The sequence below is a fragment of the Macaca thibetana genome, chromosome 1, assembly GCF_024542745.1.
Source record: "Macaca thibetana thibetana isolate TM-01 chromosome 1, ASM2454274v1, whole genome shotgun sequence".
In the NCBI taxonomy this organism is placed as follows: domain Eukaryota; kingdom Metazoa; phylum Chordata; class Mammalia; order Primates; family Cercopithecidae; genus Macaca; species Macaca thibetana.
Genome location: NC_065578.1, coordinates 150,284,924 through 150,303,722, shown reverse-complemented (window position 1 = coordinate 150,303,722; position 18,799 = coordinate 150,284,924). Strand labels below are relative to the sequence as shown.

Sequence of the window (18,799 nt, the reverse complement as noted above, 5' to 3'; positions counted from 1 at the left end):
TTCCTGGACACTTACACTCTCCCAAGACTAAACCAGGAAGAAGTTAAAACCCTGAATAGACCAATAGCGGACTCTGAAATTGAGGCAATAATTAATAGCCTACCAACCAAAAAAAGTCCAGGACCAGACGGATTCACAGCCGAATTCTACCAGAGGTACAAAGAGGAGTTGGTACCATTCCTTCTGAAACTATTCCAATCAATAGAAAAAGAGGGAATCCTCCCTAACTCATTTTATGAGGCCAACATCATCCTGATACCAAAGCCTGGCAGAGACACAACAAAAAAAGAGAATTTTAGACCAATATCCCTGATGAACATCGATGCAAAAATCCTCAATAAAATACTGGCAAACTGAATCCAGGAGCACATCAAAAAGCTTATCCACCATGATCAAGTGGGCTTCATCCCTGGGATGCAAGGCTGGTTCAACATATGCAAATCAATAAACGTAATCCAGCATATAAACAGAACCAAAGACAAAAACCACATGATTATCTCAATAGATGCAGAAAAGGCCTTTGACAAAATTCAACAGTCCTTCATGCTAAAAACTCTCAATAGGCCGGGCGCGGTGGCTCACGCCTGTAATCCCAGCACTTCGGGAGGCCGAGGCGGGCGGATCACAAGGTCAGGAGATCGAGACCATGGTGAAACCCCGTCTCTACTAAAAATACAAAAAATTAGCCGGGCGCGGTGGCGGGCGCCTGTAGTCCCAGCTACTCAGGAGGCTGAGGCAGGAGAATGGCATGAACCCGGGAGGCGGAGCTTGCAGTGAGCCGAGATTGCACCACTGCACTCCAGCCTGGGCAACAGAGCGAGACTCCGTCTCAAAAAAAAAAACAAAAAAAACAAAAAAAAAAAACTCTCAATAAATTCGGTATTGATGGAACGTTTCTCAAAATAATAAGAGCTATTTATGACAAACCCACAGCCAATATCATACTGAATGGGCAAAAACTGGAAGCATTCCCTTTGAAAACTGGCACAAGACAGGGATGCCCTCTCTCACCACTCCTATTCAACATAGTGTTGGAAGTTCTGGCTAGGGCAATCAGGCAAGAAAAAGAAATAAAGGGTATTCAGTTAGGAAAAGAAGTCAAATTGTCCCTGTTTGAAGATGACATGATTGTATATTTAGAAAACCCCATCATCTCAGCCCAAAATCTCCTTAAGCTGATAAGCAACTTCAGCAAAGTCTCACGATACAAAATTAATATGCAAAAATCACAAGCATTCTTATACACCAGTAACAGACAAACAGAGAGCCAAATCATGAATGAACTCCCATTCACAATCGCTTCAAAGAGAATAAAATACCTAGGAATCCAACTTACAAGGGATGTAAAGGACCTCTTCAAGGAGAACTACAAACCACTGCTCAGTGAAATGAAAGAGGACACAAACAAATGGAAGAACATACCATGCTCATGGATAGGAAGAATCAATATTGTGAAAATGGCCATACTTACCAAGGTAATTTATAGATTCAATGCCATGCCCATCAAGCTACCAATGACTTTCTTCACAGAATTGGAAAAAACTGCTTTAAAGTTCGTACGGAACCAGAAAAGAGCCCGCATTGCCAAGACAATCCTAAGTCAAAAGAACAAAGCTGGAGGCATCACGCTACCTGACTTCAAACTATACTACAAGGCTGCAGTAACCAAAACAGCAGGGTACTGGTACCAAAACAGAGATATAGACCAATGGAACAGAACAGAGTCCTCAGAAATAATACCACACATCTACAGCCACCTGATCTTTGACAAACCTGAGAAAAACACGAAATGGGGAAAGGATTCCCTATTTAATAAATGGTGCTGGGAAAACTGGCTAGCCATAAGTAGAAAGCTGAAACTGGATCCTTTCCTTACTCTTTATATGAAAATTAATTCAAGATGGATTAGAGACTTAAATGTTAGACCTAATACCATAAAAACCCTAGAAGAAAACCTAGGTAATACCATTCAGGACATAGGCATGGGTAAGGACTTCATGTCTAAAACACCAAAAGCAATGGCAACAAAAGCCAAAATTGACAAATGGGATCTAATTAAACTAAAGAGCTTCTGCAAAGCAAAAGAAACTACCATCAGAGTGAACAGGCAACCTACAGAATGGGAGAAAATTTTTGCAATCTACTCATCTGACAAAGGGCTAATATCCAGAACTTACAAAGAACTGAAACAAATTTACAAGAAAAAAACAAACAACCCCATCAAAAAGTGGGGAAGGGATATGAACAGACATTTCTCAAAAGAAGACATTCATACAGCCAACAGACACATGAAAAAATGCTCGTCATCACTGGCCATCAGAGAAATGCAAATCAAAACCACAATGAGATACCATCTCACACCAGTTAGAATGGCAATCATTAAAAAGTCAGGAAACAACAGGTGCTGGAGAGGATGTGGAGAAATAGGAACACTTTTACACTGTTGCTGGGATTGTAAACTAGTTCAACCATTGTGGAAAACAGTATGGCAATTCCTCAAGGATCTAGAACTAGAAATACCATATGACCCAGCCATCCCATTACTGGGTATATACCCAAAGGATTATAAATCATGCTGCTATAAAGACACATGCACATGTATGTTTATTGCGGCACTATTCACAACAGCAAAGACTTGGAATCAACCCAAATGTCCATCAGTGACAGACTGGATTAAGAAAATGTGGCACATACACACATGGAATACTATGCAGCCATAAAAAAGGATGAGTTTGTGTCCTTTGTAGGGACATGGATACAGCTGGAAACCATCATTCTCAGCAAACTATCACAAGAACAGAAAACCAAACACCGCATGTTCTCACTCATAGGTGGGAATTGAACAATGAGATCACTTGGACATGGGTAGGGGAACATCACACACTGGGGCCTATTGTGGGGACGGGGGAAGGGGGAGGGATGGCATTGGGAGTTATATCTGATGTAAATGACGAGTTGATGGGTGCTGACGAGTTGATGAGTGCAGCATACCAACATGGCACAAGTATACATATGTAACAAACCTGCACGTTATGCACATGTACCCTAGAACTTAAAATACAAGAAAAAAGAAAAAAGACTCCTCGGTAGTAGATGCTCTGAACGGTGCCAGGGCTAGGAAGGAGGTCTATTTTTTTTTTTTTTTTTTGACTCAATTCTTTCATCAGAGTTTCAGTGAGTTCCAAAGTAGTGAATGAAGAGGAAACATGTGAAGCAGTTGCACAGTTTTTTCAGAGTAAATCTGGAAATGAAGATATTAGTTCCTACAAGTGGGAGGGGTGAGCAGAGGCAGATTTACCATGAAGTTAATATGAGGGTCTCTGAAGGCTTGTATCTCTCTCTACCTCTTTTTTTTTCTTTTTCTTTTTTTTTTTTAAGATAAGCCCTCACTCTGTTGCCTAGGATGGAGTGGCGTGATCTCAGTGGCGTGATCTCAGCTTATTGCAGCCTTGACCTCCTGGGCTCAAGCAATCCTCCCACCTCAGCTTCTCAGGTAGCTGGGACTACAGGTATGTGCCACCACACCCAGCTAAATTCTGTTATTTTTTTGGTAGAGAAGGGGTTTCGCCATGTTGCCCAGGTTGGTCTTGAACTCCTGAGCTCAAGCAATGCACCTGCCCCTGTCTTCCAAAGTGCTGGGATTACAGGTGTAAACCACCACACCCAACCTCATTTTAAATTTTAATTTTGATGTTAGTTTCTTAAATAACACCCCCATCCCCAAATTAAGCCTTTAGGCTCTAAAAACCTGGATCAATTCTGGATATGGGAAGTGGGGTTGAAGAGAGATAGTATGTTTCAATTCATTCAAATTAAGCAATTAAAAACTGTAAAAGAAAGTAATAGTTTTAAAATTGCTAGTACTGGCTGGCTAATTTTGTATTTTTAGTAGAGACAGGGGTTCACCATGTTGGTCAGGCTGGTGTTGAACTCCTGACCTCAGGTGATCCATCAGCCTCTGCCTCCCAAAGTGCTGGGATTACAGCTGTCAGCCACCTTGCCCAGCCTGAATCTCGTGATCTTTAAAGCCAACATGTCAACTAGCTAATGTGATAAATTAAATAATGCCCAAAGGAATAAGAACCAGATGTAACATGGAAAATTTAGTTGTGATTTGACATTGGTTATATTTAAACCACGCAACAGGTAAATTTTAAGCAGACATGAAAGGCAGGATCGGCCTTAGCAAATCCTCAGAGATGTTTTAGGGCAGGAAGCTCTGCTGTTGCAGAATTAAATCTCTAGTAGCTTTACACAAAAATGTACAAATAGTTTCCATCATCTTCCTGTGCCACCACAATGGTGTGCATGAATGCCAAAAAGAGACCCAAACGCCAGGTTCTTATCAGGTCATGCTCCAAAGTCATGGTCTGGTTTCTAACTGCGATGATGAAGCATTGTTATATTGGTGAATTAAAAGTCATTGATGATCCCAGAGCTGGGAAAATTGTTGTGAACCTCATAGGCAGGTTAAACAAGTGTGGAGCGATCAGCTTCAGCTTTGATGTGCAATTCAAAGATCTAGAAAACTGGGCCGGGTGCAGTGGCTCACACTTGTAATCTCAGCACTTTGGGAGGCCGAGGCCTGCAGATCACTTGAAGTCAGGAGTTCGAGACCAGCCTGGCCAACACGGTGAAACCCCATCTCTATTAAAAATACAAAAATTAGCTGAGCATGGTGTGGGCACCATAATTCCAGCTACTCAGGAGTCTGAGGCAGGAGAATCTCTTGAACCCGGGAGGCGAAGGTTGCAGTGAGCCAAGACCTCGCCATTGCACTCCAGACTGGGTGACAAGAGCGAGACTCCATCTCAAAAAAAAAAAAAAGATTAGAAAAGTGACAGAATAATTTGTTGCCATCTCACCAGTTTGGTTTTGCTGTACTGATGACCTCAACTGGCATCATGGACTGAGAAGAAACAAGACAAAAACATAGGAGAAAAAAATCCTGGGACTTTTTTTTTTTTTTTTTTTTTTAGGAATAAATAAATACATACAAATAAAATGTCTCAATGGAGGGAAGAATACATGTGGGAGAATTCTGATTTCCAGCCTTCCCCTCTACTCCTCCATTTCCAACTTGTTCTTTTTACAGAACAGAACCACATAGCCTCTGCTGCTCAGGGGGACAAAGTCTGGTGCTAGTAGGAGTAAACTGAAGGCAAGGCTGGCCAAATCTACCCACCTCCCCATGAAACATTACGGATTGCATATCCAATAGCATTGTTCTGGTTTGCATCTTAACCTCTGAGGCTCGTAAACTGTGGGAAACCTTTGTTCAGGGACAGCTACATCACTCCTATTAGCATCTTGGACCTTGGCTCCTGGATGCTGTCCAGGTCTCATATTGCTGAAGTCTTACTTATTCAGATCTCTCTGACTTGGCATCCCACACCCATAAAGTAGCTCAATCTCATCTTGACTCCTAGCCAAATGATGCTCCCAGCAGTATCTTTTTTGACAGAGATTAAGGTTCATTCTATGTTATACATCCAAACATTTGATATAAATTATGATTCATGTTTAAACTGGTTAATAAGTATCTACCACTGAAGCCAGAGAAAGAAGACAAGATTAAGAAATTAGAATGGCGGCCGGGCACGGTGGCTCATGCCTGTAACCCCAGCACTTTGGGAGGCTGAGGCAGGTGGATCACCTGAGGTTGGGAGTTTGAGACCAGCCTGACCAGCATGGAGAAACCCTGTCTCTACTAAAAATACAAAAATTAGCCGGGTGTGGTGGCAGGCACCTGTAATCCCAGCTACTTGGGAAGCTGAGGCAGGAGAATCACTTGAACCCAGGAGGCAGAGGTTGCAGTGAGCTGAGATTTCGCCATTGCACTCCAGCCTGGACTCCAAGAGCAAAACTCTGTCAAAAAAAAAAAAAAAAAAAGAAAGAAAAAGAGAAAGAAAGATATTTCCCTCCCTCCTTCCCTTCCTTCTGGAAGTTTGCAAGACTTTTTTTTTTTTTTTTTTTTTTTTTTTTTGAGACAGAGTCTCGCTCTGTCACCCAGGCTGGAGTGCAGTGGTGTGATCTTAGCTCACTGCAAGCTCTGCCTCCCGGGTTCAAGTCACTCTTCTGCCTCAGCCTCCCAAATAGCTGGGATTACAGGCGCCCACCACCACACCTGGCTATTTTTTTGTATTTTTAGTAGAGATGGCGCTTCACCATGTTAGCCAGGATGGTCTCGATCTCCTAACCTCGTGATCCACCTGCCTCAGCCTCCCAAAGTGCTGGGATTACAGGTGTGAGCCACCGTGCCCGGACAAGATTTTTTTTTTTTAAGAAACAGATTGCACGTGGTGGTGGGCATCTGTAATCCCAGCTACTTGGGAGGCTAAGGAGGGAGAATCGCTTGAACCCAGGAGACAGAGGTTGCAGTGAGCCGAGATCGTGTCACTGCACTCCAGCCTGGGTGACAAGAGCGAAACTCCATCTCAAAAAAATAAATAAATAAAAAATAAGAATTTTTAAAAAAAGATTTCCTTCCTTCTCTCCTCCCTCCTTTTTTCCTTCCTTCCTCCCTCTCTCTCTCTCTCTCTTTTTCTTTTCCTTTCTTTCTTTCTTTCTTTCTTTCTTTCTTTCTTTCTTTCTTTCTTTCTTTCTTTCTTTCTTTCTTTTTCTTTTCTTTCTAATTTGGAACACAAACACTTTATTTAAATGCATATCTCAATTCCTGTGTGGCCGGCAAAAAATAAAATAAAGGAGCAGGTCATGGCACAGCACTCTCACGGACCAAGTGGTCGAACCCAATATTCAAGACCCAGTGAGCAGCCAAGCTCAGTGCAACCTCCAGGCCTCTCGCTCTGACTCCAACAGGGTGAGCACACAGCCCTTACGCACAGAGCCTTTTACACTGTGGATGATGGAGTGGCTTGTGTTGTCCACAAATTCCTGCGTGTACTGCCTCTGAGAGCTGGTTCTGCCCAGGACTGTGGTGACCCTGGCCAGCTAGACAGGCTGCACGTGGCTGGTGTCCATGATGGCGATGCAGCAGCAGTTGGGAGGAGAGAAGAAATACATTCCTTTACAAAGCAAGCAATTATTTAAAATATTCACGGTAATTCAGTGCTCATTAGCTGTACTCAGTAAATATTTATTGAACACCTACTATGTGCTAGGTACACAAAGTACACTGGTTACAAATTCTTGAAAAATAGTAGCGGTAGCAAAAAGCCACAAAACTTTCAGCCCTGCCCTTACAGAACTCACATTCTAGTGGGCAGGGAGAAAATAACCGGAAAAAGGACCAGCACAATGGCTCATGCCTGTAATCCTAGCACTTTGGGAGGCCAAAGTGAGCTGATCACTTGAGACCAATCTGAGCAATGTGGCAAAACCCCATCTCTACAAAAAATACAAAAAGCACTCAGGCTTGGTGGTCAGCCGAGAAGAGAGAGAGAGAGAGAGAGAGAGAGAGAGAGAGAGAGAGAGAAAGAGGCCGGGTATGGTGGCTCAGGCCTGTAATCCCAGCACTTTGGGAGGCCAAGGTGGGGGGATCATGAGGTCAGGAGTTCGAGACCAGACTGGCCAATATGGTGAAACCCCATCTCTACTAAAAAAAAATACAAAAATTAGACAGGCATGATGGTGCAGCCCTTTAATTTCAGCTACTCAGGAGGCTGAGGCAGATGAATCACTTGAACCTGGGAGGCGGAGGTTGCAGTGAGCGGAGGTTGCAATGAGCCGAGATCACACCACTGTACTTCAGCCTGGGTGACAGAGCAAGATGAAAGAAAGAAAGGGAAGAAAGGAAGGAAGGAAGGAAGGAAGGAAGGAAGGAAGGAAGGAAGGAAGGAAGGAAGGAAGGAAGGAAGGAAGGAAGGAAGGAAGGAGGGAGGGAGGGAGGGAGGGAGGGAGGGAGGGAAGGAAGGAAGGAAGGAAGGAAGGAAGGAAGGAAGGAAGGAAACTAGAAAAAATAAGTAAAAATATAGGACATTTTAGGTGAAGGTAAGCACTAGGAAAGAAAGAAAAACAGCAGGGAAGGGATGTTGGCGGGGCGGGGGGTTGGGGGTGGCAATTTATACAGTTTGGCCAAGGAAGACATTATAATGCACTTATTCCTTAGTTTAGAACATGTAGCATTTCACCTGTACCGAGAGATGCCTGAAATATTTCATACATGACCAAAATAATAATGTAAGAGGCAATAAAAAAGTGCAGGGTTTTAAGGTTCTAGATATCAGCACTTTTTAAGATTAAATGCATGGTAAGAACTCTTGTACTATATACACCTAGTTTCAACTTCAATTTAATAACAAATTCTTTGGGGTCTCTTTCTTTTTTTTCCCGAACAAAGCTTCCCAAGAAGCAGAAGGGTTGAATTTTCTCTAGTCCAGGAAGACCGCAAGGCTACTGTGCTCCGGATAATCTCGTTTTTATTTTTTTATTCCCCAGATCGCAAGACAGTGTCTGGCACATACCATTCAGCACAAGTTTGGTACCTGGAACCCACTGGACCCACTGAATGTGCATGTCCAATAACTATTAACTACATGTGTTGGTCCAAGGGAGAAGGTCGAGCAACCAGATCTGCTCCATCACAGCCCATCTCAGTCGCTTCATTCAAGTCAGCGGGGTGAGGTTGAGGGGATTCCAACTTCACAAGGGCAGATTTCTCATGGATTCTCTTTCTCTGGTTGTACTGGAACGCTTTCTGGCGTTATTCCTCTGCTGGGACAGTATGAATTTATGAAACGTGGTCCTGTCTGCCCTAAAGCCAGGGTCTCACTGAGAGGGACAACGATGCTGGGGCGAGAATAAAGTTCGTCCCGGGCCTGCGTACGGTACAGCAACCTTGGGAAGCCCTTGTGGAGCTGAGGGTGATGCCCACTTCTTTGTCTCCCTCATTCTGTTTCGGTGGCTCTCTCGTTCCCAGTTCCAAGCTGCCCACTTGTTAGAGAAGCCACTGCTTACCAGGTATCTGGTTTAATAAAACACAGCCAGAGCGACTGCATATTAAAGTGAGTAACTAGGCACTCACAGGGCACCTATAAGGTTAATGCTAAAGGTCTGAAAATAGCCGCATTCTAAGCTGACCAGCAATTATAATTACACAATATTTATGACCATACAGGACTTCTCCCACCAAGTCTGTGGAATGTCCAGGTGTCCTAATTTTTTTTTTTTTTTTTTTTGACAAGGTCTCACTCTGTCACCCAGGCTGGAGGGCAGTGTGTTGCTATCTCAGCTCACTGCAACCTCCGCCTCCCAGGTTCAAGTAATTCTCCTGCCTCAGCCTCCCGAGTAGCTGGGACTACAGGCATCCATCACCACGACTGGCTGCTTGCTTTTTTTTTTTTTTTTTTTTCAAATAGATGGCATCTCAGTATGTTGCCCAGGCTGGTGTCGAACTCCTGGGCTCAAGGGAGCCTCCTGTCCGGCCTCTCACAGTGCTGGGATTACAGAAGTGGCCACTGAGCCCGGCCCAGCCCTCTACTCAGAGATAACGTCAATGCGCAGGCTTAGGTTGAAGGATTAATGGTCATTAGTGCACCAACAGCCCCTACCTTTAGTGGGCACATCAGCACATTCCACGTTTAATCACAGCTCCGCACAGTTGCCTCTAAGTAGTGACACTACGGAAGGACGGGAGTTCCTCCTACAGTCTGAGGACTTGCGACTCTGTAACGGAGTAGATTCAAATAAACTTGCTTCTTTTACTGCGCTTTGTGACTCGCCTCCAATTCTTCCCTGCGGTAGACCCAAGAACCCTCTCTTGGGGTCTGCATCGAGACCCCTTCTTCCAGCAACACAACCCGCGGGGCCGCCTCCCGCCCACCCTCAGGTGCAAAGGACCCCGGGCCATGCATTCTTCCGGGCAGGAAAACGTCAGCAAGTGCTCCCAGCCCGCTTTCCTCCCCTGCTTCCCTCAGTTCGCGCCCGGCAGCTCCCCGATTGGCTCTCGCGCCGGGCAAAGGTGCGCGCTGACTGGCCGGAGGGCCGTCGTCATGCGGGACGCGCGACTCTAGGGGCGGGACCAGACGAGGGGTGACTGCCGCGCGGCGCCGGGGAGGACGCCTTCACCTGTTCACACTGCAGCGCGGATTGCGGTTCGTGGCGCGCGCCACCGGGGAAGGAGCGGTGGGCCGAGGGGGTGGAGGTGGGGTCCCAGGAGGACCTCGGGCTGTGGACCCGGGGAGCGGAGTCGGGGAGTGGGGCGGGGGAGCGAGGTGGCGCCCGGGAACCAGGGATATGGCGCGGCCAGACGATGAGGAGGGGGCGGCGGTGGCGCCCGGACACCCGCTCGCGAAAGGATACCTCCCGTTGCCGAGGGGCGCGCCAGCTGGGAAGGAGAGCGTGGAGCCGCAGAACGGGCCCAAAGCGGGCACCTTCCCGGTGAACGGGGCCCCCCGGGACAGCCTCGCTGCCGCCTCGGGAGTTCTGGGCGGGCCTCAGACTCCGCTGGCTGCAGAAGAGGAGACCCAGGCCCGGCTGCTGCCTGCGGGCGCCGGAGCGGAGACCCCGGGGGCCGAGAGCACCCCGCTGCCCCGGACGGCGCTCTCCCCGCGGCGCTTCGTGGTGCTCCTGATCTTCAGCCTGTACTCGCTGGTAAACGCCTTTCAGTGGATTCAGTACAGCATCATCAGCAACGTCTTCGGGGGCTTCTACGGCGTCACCTTGCTGCACATCGACTGGCTGTCCATGGTGTACATGGTGGCCTACGTGCCCCTCATCTTCCCGGCCACCTGGCTGCTGGACACCAGAGGCCTGCGGCTCACCGCCCTGCTGGGCTCCGGCCTCAACTGCCTGGGTGCCTGGATCAAGTGCGGCAGTGTGCAGCAGCATCTCTTCTGGGTCACCATGTTGGGCCAGTGCCTGTGCTCCGTGGCCCAGGTGTTCATCCTGGGCTTGCCCTCCCGCATCGCCTCAGTGTGGTTTGGGCCCAAAGAGGTGTCCACAGCTTGTGCCACCGCCGTGCTGGGCAATCAGGTAAGGACTGGAGTGGTAGATGAAAGATCCTTAGAAGACAGAAAATGTCATAGGCAGTGAGAACTATGGCCTGTGTGGATGAACTGCCCCAGGAGGTATTTGTCCATAAAAGAGGAGATAAGGCCGTTAAATAGACTTCCGGACGGTCTTGGATTGAAGAGGGCTATAAATTTCTTTGTAAGGACAGAATTTTCCAAACCACCTTGTCATCTTGCTTAGAAAATTACCTGTAAAATAATTAACTGGGCCAGGTGCGGTGACACACACCTGTAATCCCGCCACTTTGGGAGGCCGAGGTGGGTGGATCACTTGAAGTTCGGAGTTCCAGACCAGCCTGGGCAACATGGGGAAACCCCGTCTCTATTAAAAATACAAAAATTAGCCGGGCCTGCTCGCAGGCACCTGTAGTCCCACCTACTCAGGAGGCTGAGGCAGGAGAATCTCTTGAATCCGGGAGGTGGAGGTTGCAGTGAGTGGAGATCACACCTTTGCATTCCAGCTTGGGTAACAGAGTGAGACTGTATCTCAAATAATAATAATAATAAACTGTAACCATAATAATAATAATAATTAACTGTATTGGCTTGTTTATGCCTAACAGAAAACTTGTCAATGCAGTAATAAACAAGACTTGGGTAGGTATTATTTTTGTCACCAGTGTATTCTTTGTGAAAGGAAGGTATTGGATTCTGGAAAGATTGTTTCCATTTTGAGAGGTCATTGTGAACAGCTCCCTTTTAATTTCATATATTAACAGTCAGCACAGTGCCTGGCACATAAAGAACACGTAAATGACTGCTAACTAACAGTTCTGGGCTGGGCGTGGTGGCTCATGCCTGTAATCTCAGCACTTTGGGAGGCTGAGGCAGGCGGATCACTTGATCAAGGCCAGGAGTTTGAGACTGGCCTGGCCAACATGGCAAAACCAAATACACAAAAATTAGTGGCGCATGGTGGTGCATGCCTGTAATCCTAGCTACTCAGGTGGCCGAGGCCGGAGAATCTACATGCTTATTGCTTTATAGTCATTTCCCTAATCTAAAAGTACAGAAGATGGAGTGGGTTGAACTATAGTTGTTTGTGTGTCCAAAACAATTTATGACTGATACTTGAGTTGATTGCATCTGCAGGTTTGGACAGAAGCTATTATAAAGTTTTTTTGTTGTTGTTGTTTTTTGTTTTTTTGAAGAAATGGGGTTTCTCCATGTTGCTCATGGTGGTCTCGAACTCCTGAGCTCAAGCTCTCTGCCCACCTCTGCCTCCCGAAGTGCTGGGATTACAGGTGTGAGCCACCACGCCCGGCCATGATTAGATTCTTTTTGTCACACATCTCTCAGTTTAAATTCATTTTAAATATTCAGTAGCATTTCTTGATCCCATTTAGAGTTGCCCAGTCACTCTCTTTACATTATTTTAATTCTCCTTATAGCACTCATCCCTGTCTTATATGTTATTGTTTACACGTTTATGTCACTTACCTATTACTGTTCTCCCATCCCCACCATTAGATTGTAAGTTTCATGAAAATAGGCATGTGGTCTGAATGTACACAACTGTATCACCAGCATTTATTACTCTCCTTAAAACCATGTGGAATAAATAAAGGAGCTTCAGACTCATACGGATACTGGCCAGCTGGGTAGTCTACTTGGATATCTCATGGGAACACATCACTCAAAATTGCTTTCTCCTTGCACATTTCCCTTTATCTCTAATGCCACTGTCTTGGTTTGGGCCGGAGCTTGCTAATTGTCCTCCCTATCTGTAGCTCTTGCCCTATTCCCTCTGTTCTCCACATTCATCCATTGTGGTCTTTTACATGTGTGAATCTGTTCAGGGCACATCCTTACTCCTGCAGTGGCTTCCGTTGTCCTTAGGATAAAATTCAAACACTAATGCAACATATGGTACCCTCCAGATCTGCCTCCTGCCAGCCCTTCTGCTTTATCTGTCTCCACAACCCCTGTCCCCACAGACGTATGCTTTCTCTGCTCTATGCAGAACTATGCATACTTACAGTTTCTCACAAGGTCATGCCCTTTCCCGCCTGGCCTTGTATGTAATGTCCTATTGGCTTGGAATATTTCTTCACTTGACTAACTCCAATTTCTTATTCAGATCTTTGGTCCTCCAGGAACTTTTTCTGAACCCCATTTCTTTTTTTTTTTTTTTTTTTCCCGAGACGGAGTCTTGCTCTGTTGCCCAGGCTGGAGTGCAGTGGCGCAATCTTGGCTCACTGCAAGCTCCGCCTCCCGGGTTTACGCCATCCTCCTGCCTCAGCCTCCCGTGTAGCTGGGACTACAGGCGCCCACCACCGCACCCGGCTAATTTTTTGTATTTTTAGTAGAGATGGGGTTTCACCATGTTAGCCAGGATGGTCTCGATCTTCTGACCTCGTGATCTTCCCGTCTCGGCCTCCCAAAGTGCTGGGATTACAGGTGTGAGCCACTGCGCCTGGCCACCTGAACTCCATTTCTTTTACTTCATTCTTTTTGATAGCTGAATAATATTTCTATGTAAGGTGCTCCCCCAAAGTACTCTCTTAACTACCATGATCATATGTCCCAGTTTGCCTGGGATAGTCCAGGTGGTACACCTGTTGTCTGGTATAATTACTAATGAAGTCCCTTTCATTCTGAAGAGTGTTCTAGATGGATAGTAAATTACGTGGTCTTCCCAGTCTTGGCCCTCTTTATGTCTCAATCACAGTTCTGTATTACCACACTGTCTTGTAATTATCAGTTGTATTCTCTCTATTCAGCTTTTTGTAAGGCAGCAAATGAAATATATGATAATTGTGACTCTCTGTGCCTCAGACTCCTTTCTTGGGCCCTTTCTCTTCACACCCTTCCTTCTAAAAATCTTCCTCCTAAAAACCTTCCTTCATTGAACCTCCTAATAGTTTGATTTTAATTCTTGTTGTGATTATGATATTTAGCCATATTTTTTGTTGAGGTAAAATTCACATAACATGAAACTAACCATTTTAATGTGTACAATTCAGTGGCATTTAGTGCATTTACAGTGTTGTGCAACTGTTACTTCTATCTAGTTTCAAAACATTTTTATCCACCCCCAAAGAAGACCCAATACCTACTAAACAGTCACTTCCCCACCATTGCCCCCTCCCCTAGCCTGTGGCAAGTACTAATCTCCCTTCTTTTTCTGTGGATTGACCTGTTTTGTTCTGGATATTTCATATAAATGGAATCATACAGTAGGTGACCTTTTGTGTCTGGCTTCTGTCACTTAGCTTATTTGCAAAGTTCATCCATGTTGTAGCACTGTATCAGTACTTCATTCCTTTTTAATAGCTGAATAATTTCATTGTATGAATATACAACGTTTTGTTTATCCACTTATCTGTTGATAAACGTTTGTGTTATTTTCACCTTTTGGTTATTGTGGTAATGTGAATAGGGCTGCTATGAACATTCATATATAATTATTTGTTTGAATTTCTGTTTTCAGTTTTTGGGACATATACCTAGAGGTATAATTGCTAGGTCATATGGTAATTCTATGTTAAACTTATTAAGGAACTGCCAAACTGTTGTCTGCAGTGGCTGCACCATTTTATAGTTTCACCAGCAGTATTCAAGGGTTCCAATTTGTCCACATTCTTGCCAACACTTTCCTATTGCTATTATTATTATTATAGTAGCCATGCTACCTGGTGTGGAGTGGTATCTTATTATAGTTTTGATTTGGGCATGTTTTCAAATGTTTATTGACCATTTGTATATCTTCTTTGGAGAAATGTCTCTTCAAGTTTTTTGCCCATTTTTAAATTGGGATATTGCTTTTTTGTTGTTGAGTTGTAATCGGTATTTATAGATTCTGGAAGCTATACCCTGATCAGATAAATAATTTACAAATACTTTCTCATTCTGTAGGTCATCTTTTGTCAGCCTTATTTTGCATATTCTTATTCCCCTTTTGTAGGCATCTACAGGGCAAGGACTGTATATTACACAACTTGATAGCAGCATCACTCAGATGGTAGGAACTCAGTAAATGTTTTTTGAATAGGAAAGCTATTGGTCAGCAATTTCCCTTTAACAATACAATAGTAAAAAAGACATTGGAACATAGTAGTTTAGGCTGGGTGCAGTGGCTCATGTCTGTAATCCCAGCACTTTGGGAGGCCGAGGCAGGCAGATCATGAGGTCAGGAGTTCGACACCAGCCTGACCAACATGGTGAAACCCCGTCTGTACTAAAAATACAAAAATTAGCTGGGCGTGGTGGTGTGTGCCTGTAATCCCAGCTACTCAGGAGGCTGAGGCAGGAGAATCGCTTGAACCTGGGAGGGACAGGTTGCAGTGAGCCGAGATTGCATCACTGCCCTCCAGCCTGGGTGACAGAGTGAGACTTTGTCTCAAAAAAAAAACAAAACAAAAAAACAACAAAAGAACATAATAGTTTAATTTTCAAAGCACCTTTATAAACACCAGCTGTCGGCCGGGCGCGGTGGCTCAAGCCTGTAATCCCAGCACTTTGGGAGGCCGAGACGGGCGAATCACGAGTTCAGGAGATCGAGACCATCCTGGCTAACACGGTGAAACCCCGTCTCTACTAAAATACAAAAAAAAATTAGCCGGGCGAGGTGGCGGGCGCCTGTACTCCCAGCTACTCGGGAGGCTGAGGCAGGAGAATGGCGTGAACCCGGGAGGCGGGGCTTGCAGTGAGCTGAGATCCGGCCACTGCACTCCAGCCTGGGCAACAGAGCCAGACTCCATCTCAAAAAAATAAATAAATAAAAATAAACACCAGCTGTCCTCTTTATGTTCTGTTAATTGCCAGCATTTACTTTTTTCTCTAATGATAATAGCTGTTAACAAGACTATGTGTTTTTCAGCTTGGAACTGCAGTTGGCTTTTTGCTACCACCAGTTTTAGTACCCAACACACAGAATGACACAAATCTCCTGGCTTATAATATCAGCACCATGTTTTATGGAACATCAGCTGTTGCCACACTTTTATTTATTTTAACAGCAATTGGTAAGTGAATTACTTTCCCTAAAGCTTAAATGAATGCATGATAGAAATTTGAGGATGACTAACTCTGGAAATTTTTGTTGCTAATATCTCAAGTGTCATATGCTTGTTTCATTCTTCCATGCCCTGTCTTACTTAGGTAATGAATGCTACAACCCTAGGGATGTTATGGCCCACTACATCTGTTTTCACATCGTAAAGGGTTTGAGGACTAATTCATTTATCTCTCTACTAACTTTTCTTCTTGGTAACTGTTGGTTTCAAATATATTACCTGCCTCCTTTTCCCATATTCGCCTACATGATCTGCATCTTATGCCTTTTATGCCTACCTAGCCAGGAAAAAGTTCTTGCCATACTTTGAAGTGATGCCCGTAGGCTATGGTCTTTCTGGTAATGCTAAATTCTCCCAAGGATTTCCAATTTAACAATTAACTGGATCTGAAAATGTTGACTAGTGAATGGTCCTGGGCAGCAGCTGTTCAGCAGAATTTCAAACTGTGGCAACTATCTACTTGTTAGGCCACTCCAGCAAAGCACGGCTGCCACCACCCGTCACTGAGTCCTCTCGTCTGGGCCTGTCTCTTGAAGCAGTCAGTCAAAATCAGCTGCAAGCAGCCATCATCAGTTTGGAAGAAGCTTTGGGAAGGTCTGCTTTTTAAAGTTTATTTTTAATGGGAAACTTTTGATTTCAGGGAAAAGGATAGGTAAGGTTTATTTAAGTAATATAGCTGCTAGCATAACTATAATATTGCCCTTTAGGCACTCATATCTGAAATTGATTTGAAGAGGAAAATAACTAATAAAGTTGGAATGCTATCTTTTAATCATTCAAATTTATAATTTCAATATAGCTGGAGTTTCAAAATTTTTATACTCGTTTTTACAATGGCTATAATAGTAATGGAAAATTCATATTTTATGATCTCCAGATATAAAATCCTTAGTTTTCAAAGAAATGTATGCTGAACATTCTAGAGTGTTTGAATAGAGACTGCCTTGGTAGATGAACTGCAGGATCCAGGTACAGGAAGGTCAGCCCACGTACTTAATTTCCCTTAATATAATGAGCAGAATGTTCTCTTGGTATCATATGAAGTATTCCAACATGTCTAATCTACTTATTGGTTTTTGTTTTCAGTTAGTTAGGGAATGGCATATTTGTGATGTGCAGACTACTAAAAAGGACACATTATTCCTATCCTATTTTAGCAGTTTAGCAAAGTTTTAAAAGAAATTTGTATTCTTAAAAAAAAAAAAAACACCAAAATTATTAAGTCTACTTTTCTGGTAGCCATGTTTGATTTGCTAGATGAAATAGGAAATACATTTTGCATAAACGGACCTTCCATTTGCAATAGGGAATTTTTTTTTTTTTTTTTGATACAGAGTCTCGCTCTGTCACCCAGTCCAGAGTGCAGTGGCATGATCTCAGCTCACTGAAGCCTCTACCTGCCGAGTTCAAGTGATTCTCCTGCCTCAGCCTCCCGAGTAGCTGGGCTTACAGGCATGCACCACCATGCCCAGCTAATTTTTGTATTTTCAGTAGAGACAGGGTTTCACCATGTTGGTCAGGTTGGTCTTGAACTCCTGACCTCAAATGATCCACCTGCCTCAGCCTCCCAAAGTGCTGGGATTATAGGCATGAGCCACTGTGCCTGGCCAGCAATAGGGATTTTTAAAGTATAGAATTCTCTTTTCTTTTTTTTATCGAGACGGAGTCTTGCTCTGTCACCCAGGCTGGAGGGCAGTGGCGCTATCTGGATTCACTGCAATCTCTGCCTCCTGGGTTCAAGCAGTTTTCATGCCTCAGCCTCCCTCCCTGGCATGATAGGCGTTTGCCACCGCACCTGGCTAATTTTTTGTGGGTTTTTTTTTTTTTTTTGAGACAGAGTCTTGCTCTGTCAGCCAGGCTGGAGTGCAGGGGTGCAATTTCGACTTACTGCAACCTCTGCCTCCCAGGTTCAAGGAATTCTTGTGCCTCAACCTCCCAAGTAGCTGAGATCACAGGCGCATGCCACCATGCCTGGCTAATTTTTGTATTTTTAGTAGAGACAGGGTTTCACCATGTTGGCCAGACTGATCTCGAACTTCTGACCTCAGGTGATCCACCTGCCTCGACCTCACAAAGCGCTGAGATTACTGGCGTGAGCCACTGCACCCGGCCAAAATTCTCTTTCTTTTGATTGCTTTTGTGTCTTCACATAAATTCCAGTTTTCCTTTTTTTTTTTTTTTAAATCCTCTTCAATTGCTTGTCTCAGAAAGAAGTGAGAAAGTAAGAGGTTGCATGTAAGATATCACAAAATCATACATGTGATGTGTGTATGTTTAAACTGCTACAAATATAAGATTTTTACTTGTTGAAGGAGGGAGACCAAGAATGTTATTATAATAATAGGTATGACTATTGGCATATTACCCTTTGTTATTTGAGAAATTAAAAGAGAGAGCTAATTATGTACTTAACTAATTATGTACTCATGGCCTACAGGTAGAGAATGGAAATAGAAATGAGGGGAAAATAAAGGGGAAAATGCCTTTAAAAAAAGGCTCTTGGTCAATTTTTGCTTGGAGGACTCTAATTTTAATTTTATGATCCCAAACATATTATAAAAGCAAGATAATATGTAGTTGTGATATGAAAGTCTTAAGTTGAAAATTGTGACATTTAAATAGAACATGTACTTGTTTTCCTCGTTCCCAAATATTTGCTGTTGAGCAAACTTTGGATTATTTTAAAAATCCATACCAAATAAAGTTCCTTAATTACTAAAAGGTGGTTTTACTTCTCTCTAAATTCTACCCATAGTTACTTTGGAAGTCCCACCAAATTCTTACAAAATAATTTAATTTTGTTAAGGTTTT

The 18,799-nt window shown here is 44.1% G+C and overlaps 2 protein-coding genes and 1 pseudogene across 4 annotated transcripts in view; 1 reads left to right on the top strand and 2 right to left on the bottom strand.

The window, feature by feature from the left end:
- SPATA45 (spermatogenesis associated 45) overlaps positions 1-18,799 on the bottom strand; it is an 800,921-nt gene that overhangs the window by 21,327 nt on the left and 760,795 nt on the right. Inside the window, exon 2 of one of the 2 annotated variants that reach the window (XM_050761957.1) lies at positions 9,510-9,590. In XM_050761957.1, coding sequence (XP_050617914.1) covers positions 9,510-9,524 — 15 coding nt within the window. In that variant the 5' untranslated portion in view covers positions 9,525-9,590. Of the gene's footprint in view, positions 1-9,509; positions 9,868-18,799 lie in introns of those variants that run through there. The other variant, XM_050761974.1, reaches the window with a different exon arrangement.
- On the bottom strand, positions 6,624-7,751 carry LOC126937995 (40S ribosomal protein S28-like; annotated as a pseudogene).
- Positions 9,970-18,799, top strand: part of FLVCR1 (FLVCR heme transporter 1) — a 36,119-nt gene continuing 27,289 nt past the window's right edge. For both annotated transcript variants that reach the window (XR_007719893.1, XM_050761747.1), the window contains exons 1-2: positions 9,970-10,932; positions 15,793-15,937. Coding sequence is in view for 1 of the 2 variants with exons in the window: in XM_050761747.1 (XP_050617704.1) it covers positions 10,195-10,932; positions 15,793-15,937 (883 nt within the window). In the remaining variant the exon portion in view is untranslated. The remainder of the gene's footprint in view (positions 10,933-15,792; positions 15,938-18,799) is intronic.